At 52.7% G+C, this 15,521-nt stretch overlaps 1 protein-coding gene across 1 annotated transcript in view; it reads right to left on the bottom strand.

Moving 5' to 3' along the window:
- TNN (tenascin N) overlaps positions 1–15,521 on the bottom strand; it is a 69,038-nt gene that overhangs the window by 2,788 nt on the left and 50,729 nt on the right. Inside the window, exons 13-19 of the mRNA XM_070397211.1 lie at positions 13,968–14,231; positions 10,740–10,870; positions 9,671–9,803; positions 9,058–9,209; positions 3,607–3,703; positions 2,866–3,033; positions 281–444 (exon numbers count right to left, since the gene is read on the bottom strand). Coding sequence (XP_070253312.1) covers positions 281–444; positions 2,866–3,033; positions 3,607–3,703; positions 9,058–9,209; positions 9,671–9,803; positions 10,740–10,870; positions 13,968–14,231 — 1,109 coding nt within the window. The remainder of the gene's footprint in view (positions 1–280; positions 445–2,865; positions 3,034–3,606; positions 3,704–9,057; positions 9,210–9,670; positions 9,804–10,739; positions 10,871–13,967; positions 14,232–15,521) is intronic.

Raw genomic sequence — 15,521 nt, 5'->3', positions numbered from 1 at the left:
GACCTGCGGAAAGTGTGGGGCACTGGGGAGGGGTGAGCAGGTGGGCAGGCGGGCCCTGACCCCAAGGCCATGGGGAGGGGTGAGCAGGTGAACAGGGAGGGCCTGGCCTCAAGACGGTGGGGAGGGGTGAGCAGGTGGGCAGGGAGGGCCCTGACCCCAAGGCCATGGAGCCTGGAAACAAACTCCTGCCCTGACTGGGAGCCTCAGAAGGAGAAGGCAGACAAACCTTCCTGGAGGGAGTCACTTGGGGAACTGAACGTGGTCAGAGCCAGTCACCTACCTCACTGTGCTTGGTCTCCCCGTATCTGCCATTGGGGTTGGCCAGGTGGCAGTTCTTGTACCACCAGCCGCCATGGTGCGTCAGGGCACAGTTGCTGAGGGCGATGTCGTTGTCTCTGTCAAAAGTTGTAAACTTCCACCCGTTGTGGTAAGAAAGAGCATCCCCTGCAGGGAGAAGATGTGAGAGGTGAGAGGCCACGTTCACCACCTAGGGGTGAAGGACTTAGCAGGAACAAATCTAGCATGAAAACACCAAGGACCCGGTCCATTATGTCACAGGTTCTCTTTCTGGGTCTGCCACTCAAACTCCAGGCCTCCTCCTCCAACAGCCTTCACAGCACGCTCTTTAGAAGCGTCACAGTCCTGTGAAATAGCCACACCCCCAAACAAACTCATGACTCTTCCCATAGCACCTGACCACCCCCTCCCATCCTCCCGGTCTCTGCTCAGCCATCCACCCAGCCCGGAAGCCCCTGAGCCAGGTCCGACAATCCCCTGTACCCTCATCACGCCCTTCCTCCTGCAGGTCACTCAGGCACCCTCCCCACCAGGGCCACCGGGGCCTGCTCTCCTCTCTGGGCCTGATCCACACCGCAGCCTTCCTAGCCCTCCTGAGGCTTAAACACCCATCCTCTCAGGCCTCACATCCTATTTCCTGCCACACAATGTGAATTTCTCCCCCTGGCTTGGCAGACCTGTAACTTGGCTGTTCCCGATGCACAATCTCAGCCCACTGTCCCCACAGGCAGCTTCGATCTGTGGAGCACACGGGTCCAGCCTCGTTCATGCCTCTCTCACCGCTTTCTCCCTGCTCTCCATGGTTAAACCCTAACCAATCCTCGAAGCCCAGCTCAGCGGTCCTGAGGAGTCTCCTCCTCACCCTCCCTCACACCTCCTGCCACACCTGAACTTCTGGAGCTCTCTGAGCACAGCACATAGGTTCATGCTCCATGTCATCGTGTCTGGAAACCTGTAATTACTTTACTCGCCTTTCTCCTATTTCCCCATCACATGTGTGGTCCTTTTATAAGTTTCCTTTTTAATTCAGCTCACAAAAGGCAGTGAGGGCCCATATCAATCCCAAGCTTAAGTAAGTGCTGTTTTTATGATAACATATTATATCTGGTCTCTGAGTTTACCGATAACCTTCACAAACAAGCCTTTGGGGTGGGCTGGGCGCCTCCTGGTCCCACGAGGAAGCAAACTCACAGACGTTAGAGTCCACGGGCTCATCCAGCGGCCACCCCTCCAGCTCGTCTCCTCCATGTCACCGTGTCACCAGACTCCCCCCTCCACCCACCGCATGGAAGCTCTCTGGGTCTCAGGAACTGTTCTTTACAACATAAAACCACCCTAGGATTATGCAGAAAGGTCCTGCTGGCAATAGCTTCACTGAAGCTCACCTACCGTGCTCCATGCTAAGCACTGGGAAATAAGAGCAAAGGCAAAATGCATGTGACTTTTTTAAACATTAAGTCCTAAAACCTGAAATTTTGCACCAGCGGTTGGCCACTTCAGATCACAGTGTGTGTTCAGCCTTCTGCCATTAGGGGTCGCTGAGCAGACCATGTTGAGAAGGCCTGCGGTCTTAAGAGTACACACCGATTTCCTTGCCTCAGCTCAGTCCTTTCTCAGTCCCGGACTCCCCTGGGCCTGGGGAGCCCCTTCCTCCCTCCCAGCTAAGTTCTTCCCTCTCAGACCCGACTCCAGCCCACCAGCCTGCAGAAGCCCCTGCACGCCTCGGCCCCCACGTACCCACCTTCTCCACGCTCCTGGAGCTCTCATCTCCTGACCACTTGTTAGACTCTTTGCCAAAGTTACCTTCTATTCTCACTGACCTATTTCCATGTGAGTCTCAGGGGAGAGGCCATGTCTTATGCAGTCAGTTGATCTGGCTGGTTACACCAAAGTCAAAACATGCAGAAGCAAAAGCAGACCTACTTGTTAGGATTTTAAAAACTAGGAATATAGGCTAAACTATAACATTAAAACAATAACCACGCCTCTCTCTTAAATAAAATAGTCCAATAGCACCATCCCAGGATTCATTTTGTTGTTTTCCTTCACAAATAAACACCGGAGCGCAGCCCAAGGAGGGTGAGCCCCATCTCTGCTGAACGGCTGTCCCTGTGTTGTCACCGCTGCATGTCACTGCGACCTACACGCCTAGTGCTGGCTCCGCACTTTGACCTTTCTGCCTTTAAGTAAGAACACACTCAGGCTGTGCACGGAGGCAGCCCCTCTGAAGCCGAGTGGGAGGTGGGCAGCACCAGGGGGTGGCGGCTCAGAGTGTGATTCCTCAGCGAGGGGGCAGCATCCTGAACTGGGGGTACAAGAGGAAGGTTTTTACTGGCTGGGGGTGCACTGGGGGGTGGGTGTCCACATATAATGTTCTGATCTTACAATGATGAAGGATTGCTTTAAGAACCTTGTGTACCCTGACCCCCTGCTGGGAGCAGGGCCTCATGTGTCCATGAGAACCGTGCACCTTCGCAGGATAAACTTCCCTGATCCGTGGCACACGGCAGCCCAAGGCCTGGACACAGGGCAAGCGGCCTCGTGGTCTGTCAGGAACACTGCACGCACCTGCCGTGCCTCTGTACTTCCCCACCGTGAGCCTGTACCGCTCCTTGCTGGAGGCCACCTGGAAGAAGTCGTACACGGCATAGGCGGACTCGTTGGCGGTCTGCAAGTCCACTCTCACCTCGTACCGGGTGGGGGTGCCAGTGGTGAGGTTGTGCAGCTTGTCGAGTCCTAGAAACAAGGAATTCCAATCACCAAACGTCACCTTAGCCTTCACCTCCTCTGCTAATGGGGCCTCCCCCTGCTTTCTCTTTCAGGTGCTCATTTCCTCCTGCTGTTAGTTCTTTGGTGCAGTCGTGCTATTGAGTGTGGAGGCTGTGTCCTCCGGGAGGGCAGGGTGCAGGCACTCCCGGGGTGAGCCTGCCCCACTGGCTCCATCCCTGAGGCACCAGCGGTTTATATTCATTGTCCTCTTATCTCACAGCTGGTGGAGACCAACCACTCACTGACAGTCTCCTACCCTCCCAGGCACCGAGCATCCAGACTGTGACTTTTTAATTTTTCATCTCCCAGTGGACGCTTCCGGCTCCCTCACTCTCCATGAGCATCTGCTCGAGCACAGAGCAGAAGGAAGAGAGAGCGAGCAGGGCCCCTAGTGGCTGGCAGAACGCGCCGCACTTCTGGGGCCAGGGTGGCCTCCTCACAGTAGCCAGAATCCTCATCGATGGCTATTTTCTAATCCTTTGGTTCTCAAGGGGAATCTCCCCTGCACCACCCAGCCTTCCTGACTCTCAGAGTCCGTACCGAACCAGAACTCCTTGGTGGGGTCCCCGAAGCCCTCCACGTAGGTCCGCCAGCGCTTGAAGAAGTCCAGCTGCCCAGTGTTCCGCCGCTGGAAGACCTGGAAAGGGAGATGGCGTTCCCTCTGATGCACTCAGCAGCCGTGACTGAGAGAGAGGGACAGGAGCGGGGGTGGGGGACCTGGAAAGGGAGCTGGCCCTGAGGACAGACAGAGGCAACGTGGCAGATGTGGTGACAGAGAGGGAGGAAGCCAGAGCGGTTCTTGTGGTTCTGGGAAGTCCCCATGGGGAGAAGACTGGTTGTGCGGGCACCACGGGCCCACAGGGACATGGTAGGTGTGAGCCCTTCTGAGGTCTCCTGCTGGATGAAGAGGCCACAGGCACAGCTGGGTGTGAGCGCAGAGTCCCACAGAGAGACCTAGGCTAGATGGGAAGGTGAGCGTGTCTGAGATGGTGCAGGGGCCCACCATGCCCACCGCACTCCCTCTCCCCAGGCACACGGAGAATTTCTGCTGGCCTCTCCCGCACTCCCTCACACGTAGCTGGAGCCAAAGGACCTTCAGTGGGAGCACAGGAGGGGGGTGGGGTGCTCCATGCTCCCCCATTCATTGCCACGGGGCCCTCTGCCTCGGGGAAGGCCACATGGGACAGGGCAGAGCCACACGTTGGAATCGGCCTGAATCCCTGCGTGGGCAGGACGGGCAAACAATGACACCAGTTAGCTCTGCTGTTCTCTTGCCCCTTCGCTCCAGGCCTTCTTCAGAGATGCCCCATTCCCTCATCCCCTTATTGCTCCTTCATTGATTCACTGACATAGCAATCGTTTACTGAGCATCTGCTAAGTGCTGGCTCCAGGGCAAGTATGTAAGATGCGATGTTACAGATGTGAGTTCACACAGCTAAGTGTTTGGGGACTGATGCCAGGATAAAACACTGATCCCCTCACCCTTCCATTGGAAAGTTTGAGGAACCAGCTCTACTGAGTCTATTCTCCAAAAAGCATTTCTTAACACTCTGAGGCTCATGGTCAGTTTCCTAGCACGGAGATTGTTCCAGTCCCTTCCCCGGGACTATCCCTGCGTCACAGACAGTGGAACCCTAAGGTGGATGTGGCACCGATGTTAGTTCCACAAACATCACATCAAAATACACGCCCAGTAACAAGGTCAGGCTCAAATCCCGCCCTCAGGACAGATGCATTACAAAGGCATTTGGTCCCTTCTGCCAATCAATGAACACAATGCCCAAGTGTGACGGGAGCTTTCCTGCTAATCTCTTTTCCTTGTTAGGAAATGCTCCAGCTTGGCCAGGGAAACTCTGGGCAATGGTTCCGATGCTTTCCGCATCACTATTTAGACGAGACCCAGTGCTCTGCTTGCCAGCTGTGTCCTTGAGCAAGTTAGTTAACCTTGACAAGCCTCACTTCTCTAAACCATTAGACCAAGGTGGCCCATTTGTCATGCTCTTAAATGAGGCTTCAGCAAGGTCAAGAATCATAATAAATTATACAGTATTGCCCGGCTGGCATGGCTCAGTGGTTGAGCATCGATCTATGAACGAGAAGGTCACAGTTTGATTCTGGTCAGGGTACATGCCCGGGTTGAGAGTTTGATCCCCCGTGTGGAGTGATGAATGATTCTCTCTCATCATTGATGTTTCTATCTCTCTCTTCCTCCCTCTCTGAAATCAATAAAAATATATTTAAAAAATAAATCATAAAGTATTGAGGCCAGAGCCTGGCATGTAAGGATATAAGTTATTATATCTCAGTAAGTGTTGGTTTGCATTTTATTACATCAGATTCCCAATGAACTAACCCTCAGGGATCATGTGGATGTCTTGATCAGGAAGCCTTAACTGACTCACTGAGAATCACGTTCCCACTCTAGGTGAACTAGTCTAATGAACTATTCTGGGAAAACAAGGGCCCCTTAGCAAAAACGTCTCAGGGGGGAATCTTTCCTGTCTGGTTGTACACTCCAGCTGTCCGGGTACACTAGGACTTACTTGATGTCCTGAACAACTAAACCGGAGAAAAAATAAATAAAAATCTCACTTAAATGAATGCCTGTGGAAAGAGCCTCACATGTGGCCCTTAAAACTTGCAAGATGGAAAACAAAGATGGAAATATCTGAGCCACGTAAGTGTTCCCCGGGTTCACTGCAGGCTTGCGCTCGGCCTCCATCACCCGGGGGCAAGGCCCTCTGCCCATGCATCAGATTGGGCCCAGCTGCCGGGGCTGGTGAAGAACCTCCGTAGAAGGATTTGAGAGCTCAACTGGAAAGAGCAGTGTACTAAGGTCATCTTTCAGTGACAAATAGACTCTTGAGCCCAAAACTATGGAAACCACCAGTGAGAGGTTTGATGGAGAAGTTTTCAGGTCCCTACGTGTCATCCAGGGTGTGCTGGCTTTGAGGAGGACTCTACAGACTCTCAGGCCACGTGTCACCTTAGGAGTCAGCCAGAACACATAACCTCGGCGGGTGGGCCTGGGGTTAGCGAGAACGCAGAGCCATTTTCTTGGGGTCCTCTGCATGAGCAGGATGTAGGAGGCAAGCTCCTGGATCTGTTTGGTTCTGTTGTGGTTCTTGATTCGGTACAACAGTGCTGGACACATAGTAGGCACTCAAATATCTGTGGAAAATTCATGGGTATTCCCAGGCAGGTACACTGGCAGATCTCTCTCTGAAGGCCACCCAAGACAAATGCCTCCTTCCCTGGCTTTCAAAAAAGGCCCACTAGGCAGTACAAACATCCTGCCAAAGCTGATTATGGGCTCCAGGGCAGGATGCTCAGAGCTACAGTAGTGCTGAGGAAAAGCAGCAGGTGCAGCCTGTGGGTCTGGTCAGGTGGAAGACCTCCTATGATACCTTCTGTTCCCGTATTTGTAAAGATCCATCAGGAATTTGCCCTTCCAATCCAATTACTGCCTTTCAGCCATCGGAGGCAGCTGTGCGGATAATAAGTTTTCTCCGTTGCTGCTTATCAGATGGTATTATTTTATCCATGGCTGCTCAAGTGTCTTTGGTTTCCCAGGCCCCTGAGAGGGCGCATGAATGAATGCGGTTTGAGTGGGATGGGCTCAGCTTTCTGCTTCCCCGAGTGGCGGGTGCACAGCGGGCAAGTGCGTGCTGGTCTGGGGCAGTGAGAGCCTCTCTCTGCTCAGGCGCAGGGAGCAGGGGCTGGGGAGACAGAGGATCAGACCGCAACCCTCCGAGGCAGCGCCTCAGATCCCTGGACCAGGCTGCCGCCATCAGAGATGGGCCATGTGCTTTCAGCAGACAACGGCCCAAGAGAATAAAGCCTCACTCAGACGGGGCACGATCGAAACGTCGCCACATGTTCTTCTCTCAGGCCTTATCCTCTCAAATCAAAGTCCCAACGGCCTTGCTTCTGTACTGAGGAGCCAGGATGAGGAACCCAGACAACAGGCTCCAGGTCAGAGGGCAGAGCCCCCAAAGAGGTCATGTGTTTCAGGTGACCTCACATGACCCCAGGAAGACCAATGATCGAGGAGGAGGCTGGAGTCCTGAAATCCGGTTCCACTTTGTCACTAACTCCTGTGACTTAGCCTGGGCACATCCCTTTGTGGGCCTCACTTTACTTACCTGTAAAATCGGAATAATCATCTCAGTTACTCTAAAGGTTTTGTGTAAGGGTCATACTTGTGTGAGGCTCATACTTGTGTGAGGGTCATGTTTTTTGTTTTTTATAAATATACTAGAGGCCCGGTGCACAAAAATTTGTGCACTCGGGGGGGAAGAGGGGGTCCCTCAGCCCGGCCTGTGCCCTCTCGCAGTCTGGGACCCCTCGGGAGATAATGACCTGCTGGCTTAGGCCTGCTCCTGAGTGGCAGAGGGCAAGCCCAATCCCTAGGTGCAGCCCCTGGTCGGGCTCAGAGCAGGGCTGATTGGGGAGTTGGGGCACCGCCCCCTGTCATGCACAGAGCAGGGCAGATTGGGAGGTTGCGATGCCACCCTCAGTCACGCTCAGGGTAGGGCTGATTGGGGGGTTGGGGCACCGCCCCCTGTCACACTCAAGGCAGGTTCAATGGGGAGGTTGCGGCGCCACCCCCTGTGATGCACAGAGCAGGGCCAATCAGGGGGTTGGGGCGCTGCCCCCTGTCACTCACAGAGCAGGGCCCATCAGGGGGTTGGGGCACTGTCCCCTGTCACTCACAGAGCAGGGCCAATCAGGGGGTTGGGGCACTGCCCCCCCCCCCTCATCACTCACAGAGCAGGGCCAATCAGGGGGTTGGGGCACTGCCCCCCCCCCCCTCATCACGCACAGAGCAGGGCCCATCAGGGGGTTGGGGAGCTCCCCCCTGTCACGCACAGAGCAGGGCCAATCAGGGGGTTGGGGCGCCCCCACTGTCACACTCAGGGCAGGGCCGATGGGGAGGTTATGGCTCTACCCCGTCACACACAGAGCAGGGCCCGTGGGGGGGGGGGGGGTTGGGGCACCACCCCCTGTCACACACAGAGCAGGGCCGATCAGGGGGTTGGGACGCCACACCCTGTCACACACAGAGCCGCAGGGCGATCAGGGGGTTTGGGCGCTGCCCCCTGTCATGCTGATCTGGTGCCAGGAGGCCTCGTGGCTCCGCTGATCCCTGTGCTGGGAGGCATATTACCCTTTTACTATATAGGATAGAGGCCTGGGGGCTGGCTGGTTTGCCCTGAAGGGTGTCCTGGATCAGGGTGGGGGTCCCCACTGGGGTGCCTGGCCAGTCTGGGTGAGGGGCTGAGGACTGCTTTCAGGCTAGGGGTTTTGACTGAAGCTCCCAACCACTCCTTTTTTTCTTTTTTTTTTTTTTATTCTGGGCCAGCTTTAGCTCTGGCTCTAGCTCTGAGGCTTCCGCTGCTGGTTTGTTTGCCGTTCTATAATCGAAACAATGTATAACTTCAGCTCTGAGATCCCAGCCGGCTATATTTGTTAGAATGTTTCAAACTGCCGGCTCAGAGGCCGCCAAGTCAGGCGGGGAACGTTGGAATCTGCAGTCACTGGAGCAAGCAAACCTCACGTTCGCTTCCAGCTGCCTGGCTGCCGGCCGCCATCTTGGCTGACAGTTAATTTGCATAAGGATACGCTGATTAGCCAATCGGAAGGGTAGCGGTCGTACACCAATTACCATTTTTCTCTTTTATTAGTGTAGATTTGTATTAATTTCAGAGAGGAAGGGAGAGGGAGAGGGAGATAGAAACATCAACGATGAGAGAGAATCATTGATTGGCTGCCTCCTGCACGCCCCTTACCGGGATCAAGCCCGCAACCTACGCATGTGCCCCTGACCTGAATCGAACCTGGGACCCTTCAGTCCGCAGGCTGACGCTCTAACCACTGAGCAAAACCAGCTAGGGAATGGGCCATGTTTTGTATGAGGGTTATACTTATGTGAGGCTCACAGTTGTGTGAAGGTCATACTTTGTGAGGGTCATGTTTTGCGTAACTCACGATCCAGCCGCCACCGTCCGTGTCCATGTCGCAGTACACTTGCAGGGGCTGGCTGGCGTCCCCGTGCAGGTAGATGGTGTACAGGCCGCTGGCGACGTTGCTGTTCTGCTGGACTTGACTGCAGTCCGAAGGGTGTGGGAAACGGGCACCAACTAGGAGCCGAGCAGAGGGCAGCATCATTAGAAGGGCAGCGGGCCAGTCCCTATTTTAAGTTAATTCATTTTGCTTGGGAATGATTCATAACCTACTACTTTGCTCCTTCCAACTCTTCACTCACATTTCACTTTTCACTCACTCTGCTCTCATCAAACCCTCCAGATGTACTAGAAACAAGGTCAACTTCACATCTCTTCCTCCCCAACCCAACTGCACCCAAAGTTTCGCTCCTCTCCTTAATCTCTCCGCCAGGGAAGGGGCTTCTCCTGAACCTGTACCCTACCCATTCCCATGCTAGAGAACCCACAGCTCTGTGGCCACCGCTGCTGCGGACATCCCTCCCTCGGACACCCCTCCTGCGGACACCCCTCCCGCGGACACATCTCCTGAGACTCTCCTGGCCTCTCCCAGGCTCGGCCTCTACGATGTCTTGTTCAGAGAGCAGGAGCCCACGGACCTGTGGAAAGGGCGATGGACACACTCCTGCTCCGGCGATCACCCTTGAATGCCACCAAGGAGACAGGGTAGGTGACGCCCTGCTCAAGGCCTTGCAGCTCAAACCTCTGGTCCCCGCGTCCGAGCTGCACCTCCTACCACACAAAGGAGACAGGAAGCGACATTCAGTGTATCACCCCCAGCAGCCTGGGCGTCATCACATTCCCTGGGGCCGATGCCAGCAGCTCTCAGGCAGCAGTGCTTGTCTCTGAGGGCTCAGTGGCAGCCCAGGACCCCAGTGCCTCCCAGCCACTTCTCCTGAATGGCCTCCTGCTGGTGCAGGAACTGGGAGCCAGCATGAGGCAGCAGCAATTGGGGGAGAGGGGTACCCGCCAGTCTCCCGGGACCTCTGCCCTCTGGTCCACACTGGGGCACTCCGTGCCAGGCTGAGAAGTGAGGAGGGGAGGTGAAACCATTCCCCATGTCTGCAAGGCAGGGAGATGGCTGGTTTCTCAATAGGCCTCCTTCTGAACCTGTGTTTCTGCCTCTAGCAGGGCTGTCCTAAGGAGTCACTGAAGCAATAATTACATCAATGTGCCTTTCCTTTTTCCCTCCTCCCCTTTCTTCCTCATCAAGGAGAGAGGACAACAATTTTCCATTGGGACAAATTTTGAAAATGTACTGGCCTTCAGATTCCATATGGGAAGTAGCATCTTTGAAATAAGAGTTAATAATTCATTCAATAAATCTTGACTGAGCAGCTACATATGTGGTAGGCGCTCAACAAAACAGACAAAAAGTCCCTTCCTCATGGAGCTAAGGGGGAAGATAAACAAAAAACATGGGGCCGATGTAGGTCAGCAAACATGCAATGGTCAGCTGGGAGCAGGCACAAGGTAATCCTACAAAATGAGACCCGATGTTCACAGGGACTGTGTCCCACATTGTCCCTTGCACACAGCAGGTGGTCAGTAAGGACCAACTCATTTATCAGCAGGTTGTCATGGGACCAGCAATCAAGCTGACCCCAGTTAGTTGCTTCATATGGGGCTGGCATGGGCACCATGAGAAGAGGCAGGAGCATGCAGTACCTTAGTGGTGCCATCTGGGAACTGGTAGGTCAGAATGTAGCCATTGATCTGAGCCGAGGGGCGTGTCCAGGTCAGTACCCCCCCAGACTGGGTAACAGCAGACGGACGAAAGTTTCTGGGAGGGTCGATGTCTGTGTATCAAAAGTCAGGCAATTATTATCACTAAGGTAATGGAAGTAATTTTTTTTAAATGTATTTTATTTATTTTTTACAGAGAGGAAGGGAGAGGGATAGAGACTTAGAAACATCAATGAGAGAGAAACATCAATCAGCTGCCTCCTGCACACTCCCTATTGGGGATGTGCCCGCAACCAAGGTACATGCCCTTGACCGGAATTGAACCTGGGACCCTTCAGTCAGCAGGCCGACGCTCCATCCACTGAGCCAAACCAGTCAGGGCTGGAAGTAATTTTTGAAGTATTACATTTTCTGCCCACATACCCTCCCATGTCTTTTCCTTCACACAGGCTCTCTTCTTCCTTGCCACCAGCCCGTTATGACCTTTGTTTCCAAAAGCATAGGAAGGACAAGGATTAAGGAACTGGTGCTGGGGTGAGTTACCTCCCAGATGGAGTGACCCTGGGGCCCATTTCCCAGCAGACCCGCAGAGGGTGGTGGGTAGGAGCAATCTAGACCAGAGGCTAGATCAGCCATGGGCAAACTACGGCCCGTGGGCCGGATCCGGCCTGTTTGAAATGAATAAAACAACAAAAAAAAGACCGTACCCTTTTATGTAATGATGTTTACTTTGAATTTATATTAGTTCACACAAACACTCCATCCATGCTTTTGTTCCGGCCCTCCGGTCTAGTTTAAGAACCCACTGTGGCCCTCGAGTCAAAAAGTTTGCCCACCCCTGGGCTAGATTCAGAGCTGGCAGAGCCCCCACGGTGGCGTGGAAACGATAGGCGAGTGCAGACCCGAAAGGGCCCTGCGCACGGAAACCAGGGCATCTCATCAAACAGCTGCAGGGAAGGATGACGGAGTGCAGGGTGCCCCCCAGGATGGGCTCCCCGGCTGGATATCTGGAAACCACACAGCTTTACATCAGCCCTGGGGAAGGAGCATGACCCTAAATTCACTGAGATTCATGTCCAACAAGCAGTGTAGGGCTTATGATGGACATTAAGTTGACAGAGAAATATAAAGTCCTATTTCTTACACATCTAAGTGTGTGTGGCCTTAGATGCCTGCTCTGCACAAAAAGAAGCAGGGATGGAAGGGGTGTTTGTATAAAGGAGAGAGAGAGAGAGAGAGAGAGAGAGAGAGAGAGAGAGAGAGAGAAGAAGGGAAGGAAAGGGAGGCAAGAGAAAAGAGAAAAAGCAGAGCTCTCCCTCTAGTTCCCAGTTACTCTCCCACACAAATGCCAGTGGGAACACAGGGATGTGTGCATGGTGGACCAGAAAAACTAAAGCAAAGTAATTGGTCAAAAGACTATGTTTTCCCAACCAAATAAGATATGAATGGAAATTTCCATTTTGAAAAGTCATTATAGAAGGTGATTTTAATTTCGAAGTTCCCAAAAAAGATGTCTCCAGGCTATTTTATACCCAGTAGCATTTCGGCTGAGAACTGAATTGCAGTATTTTAATAGAAATCAGGCAGCTGTTGTTTTAGGATGTTTTGACAAATGTAGAATTTCTGCAATGTCAGCTTGGTTTGACTTTCTAAAGCGTAACATCTGGTATGGATTTTAGTGTCCTCATCCCACGGAAAGACTGAATTTCCCGCTTTGAAGTCAGGGATGGAATGATTTATTTATTTGTTTTTAATATATGTATTTTTATTTCAGAAAGGAAGGGAGAGGGAGAGATAGAAACATCAATGATGACAGAGAGTCATTACTTGGTGGGCTCCTGCAAGCCCCACACTGGGGATTGAGCCCACAACCCGGGCATGTGCCCTGACCAGGAATCGAACCGTGGCCTTCTAGTTCTTAGGTCAAGGCTCAACCACTGAGCCATGCTGGCCAGGAAAAATCTAGCGATTTAAATATCTTAGACTGGCTCTGCCACCTCTGTGACTGCCCACCATCCGGGTTTTGGACTTGAGGTGTCTGTCTTAGTCACATGTCCATGAAGCAGGAACATGGTAATATTGCTGCCTTTAAAAATGGGCAAAGAGGGAAGCAAAGGGAAGGTAAAGGAAGAGAGGAAGGAAGGAACAAGGGAGTGAGGGAGACAGAGAGGGTGGGAGGAAAGAGGTAAGTACTGGTTGCCTCTAGGAGCACTTTTTATTTTTATTTTTAATCCTCACCTGAGGATATGTTTTTATTTATTTTAGAGAGGAAGGGAGAGGGGGAGAGAGAGAAACATGGGTGTGAGAGAGAAACATCGATCAGTTGTCTCTTATATGTGCCCTGATTCAGGATGGAACGACTGGGGATCAAACCTGCAACCTGGGTATGTGCTCTAGCCAGGAATCGAATCCACGACCTTTTGGTGTACTAGTGTACACCAAACCAGCTAAGCTACACCGGCCAGGGCTAGAGAGCAGCACTCTTATTAGGGAGCCTGGGATGTGGACAACTGTTTTTCTTTCTATAGAACCTCGGTTAGTTTGAAAATTTTTATGTAAGTATGTGTCACTTTTTTGGTTAAAAACTCCTATTAATTGTAATAATAATTATTATAAAGAAATTCAAATCACTTCTAACTCCAGTGGCCACGGGTATGTATGAGGCTGCAGAGGGGACGGCCTTGCCCAGACTAAGGAGGTCCATGGACCTCGGGGTGGGCACAGCGCTCTTCTCGGGACCCCCAAGGCCTGATCGCCATGAGGCTCAGTGAGACCAGAGGCCCATCGCACATAAAATACAGGCATCGGACCCCCTGATCACCAACTGGAGGGGAGAGTGAGGGAAGAAGCTCCACCGCGGCCTTATCTAGAAGAGAGAAACAGCAGAGGCGCCTGGCCTCCCCGTGCTCTGAGCTGGAGCTGAGGCCCAGGCAGGGCTGTATGGGGGCGCATGGGAGCATGAGAGCTGGCAGGGCAGGGCAGTCAGGGAGGCGGCCTTTGCACAGCCATCTTGGACAGTCACGCAGTCTTACTTTGACACTCCTTCCTCTATGGTCTTTCATATTCATCTGAACCATTATGTCAACATATGACCTCAGAAAGGTAAAAAGGGAACCCTCTGAAGAATGTCCTCAGTGACACAGTCTCCCCTGCTCCCCTCCCCACATCTGATACGTGTGAAGGGTTCCCTGTCTGGGTCCCTGGCAGTACCTGTCAGGGCCTTGGTGTTGGCCTTCTGGCTCTCCCGGTCCCCCTTCTGGGCCCACACATGGACGGTGTACTCCACGCCCGGCCTCAGGCCCGTCAGGACGGTGCTGCTCTGCTCCTTCCCCACCGGGACCTCCCTGGTGTCTCCATCGGCAGAGGTGTAGCGCACCGTGTACCTGTCGATGACGGCCTGCACCGGGTCCCAGGAGATGGTGGCCGTGGTCTCCGTCACCTGGTCAGTCACCAGGTTTTGGGGGCTGTCAATTTCTTTTTAAAAAGAAAAGGCTAGGCTGACTTTTAGAGCCAGGGGAGAACATCCCAGCACCCCAGCACCCCAAACTCTCCATTCAACTTCTTTCACACAAAAACAATTCCATCGACAGAAGTGAAAAGGCCCTGACTTCCATTTTCCAGAGAAATAAACCCCTGGATATTAAAACTGGGAGGCATTAGATCTTAATCGAGTTTACCAGTATGGAAATTTTCTTCTGGTTCCCACAGGAATAACAATGGAAGTCACCTGAGCAGCAAGAGGAGTTGCCCCAAATTCTACTGAAACAACTTCCTTCACTATCCTCATGGTATGTAGTTAACTTGTTTCTCAGAATTTGAGAGCTGAGAAGTCATATCTTCCAACTTCCTTGTCTAATAAGAGGGGAGGAGAATGGCAGCCCAGAGAAATGAAAGACTTGTCCAAGGGCCTACTGTTTTCTTGTGTTAAAACTGAGACAACAATTTTTTTCTTGTGTAAAAGCCTTGTTCACTCTGAACTGGGAGCCCACCACCTTCTCAAGGCCTTTGCTCCTATTCACGTATCCTCTCTCCTGCACCATCAGTCTCTTCTCTGCCGCCAACGCTACTAGACAAGCAAGCTCTAGGACTCCCATCCCTCTGCACCCCTTAACCTACAGACTTCTCAGGAGGACTACATGCCTTCACGTCTCACCTCCCATCACTCCTCAACGAAGCCCCGCACTTTTCCACATCGCACCACTAAAACTGTACGTCAAGGTCACCAACAACTTCCACGTGGCCAAGTCCAGTGAACAGCATCCTCACCTGACTACTTCTGAGCAGTGTCTGGCAGAGCTGATCTGCCCTCCCCTTCGTGAAACACTCCCAGGTCTGGGCTTCCATGACTGTACCCTCCCCTGGTTTCCCAACGCCCTGACTCATCCTCGGAGTCTCCTCCATTAGCACCTGAAACTGTCGGGCACCAAAGTCTCCTCTACACGCCTCCCTAGGTCAGTGGTCGGCAAACTCATTAGTCAACAGAGCCAAATATCAACAGTACAAAGATTGAAATTTCTTTTGAGAGCCAAATTTTTTAAACTTAAACTATATAGGTAGGTACATTGTTATTAACTTAATTAGGGTACTCCTAAGCTGGCCTTTGCTAAAAACGTCCTCAATCTGATTGAGGTACATTTGCTGAGGTCGACCCCTTCCAACTCTCCCATCCACACTCATCTTGTATACATGTTTCGTCTATCTCCTTTCCGAAAACCGACTTCTGCGCATGGGCCACGAAGTTTCAATCACACTGTACGTGTGCGC

Source organism: Myotis yumanensis, unplaced genomic scaffold (genome assembly GCF_028538775.1).
Source record: "Myotis yumanensis isolate MYYU_CA2020_CCGP unplaced genomic scaffold, mMyoYum1.0.hap1 SCAF_17, whole genome shotgun sequence".
NCBI classification, from domain to species: Eukaryota; Metazoa; Chordata; class Mammalia; order Chiroptera; family Vespertilionidae; genus Myotis; species Myotis yumanensis.
This window is presented reverse-complemented; position numbering and strand designations above follow the sequence as displayed.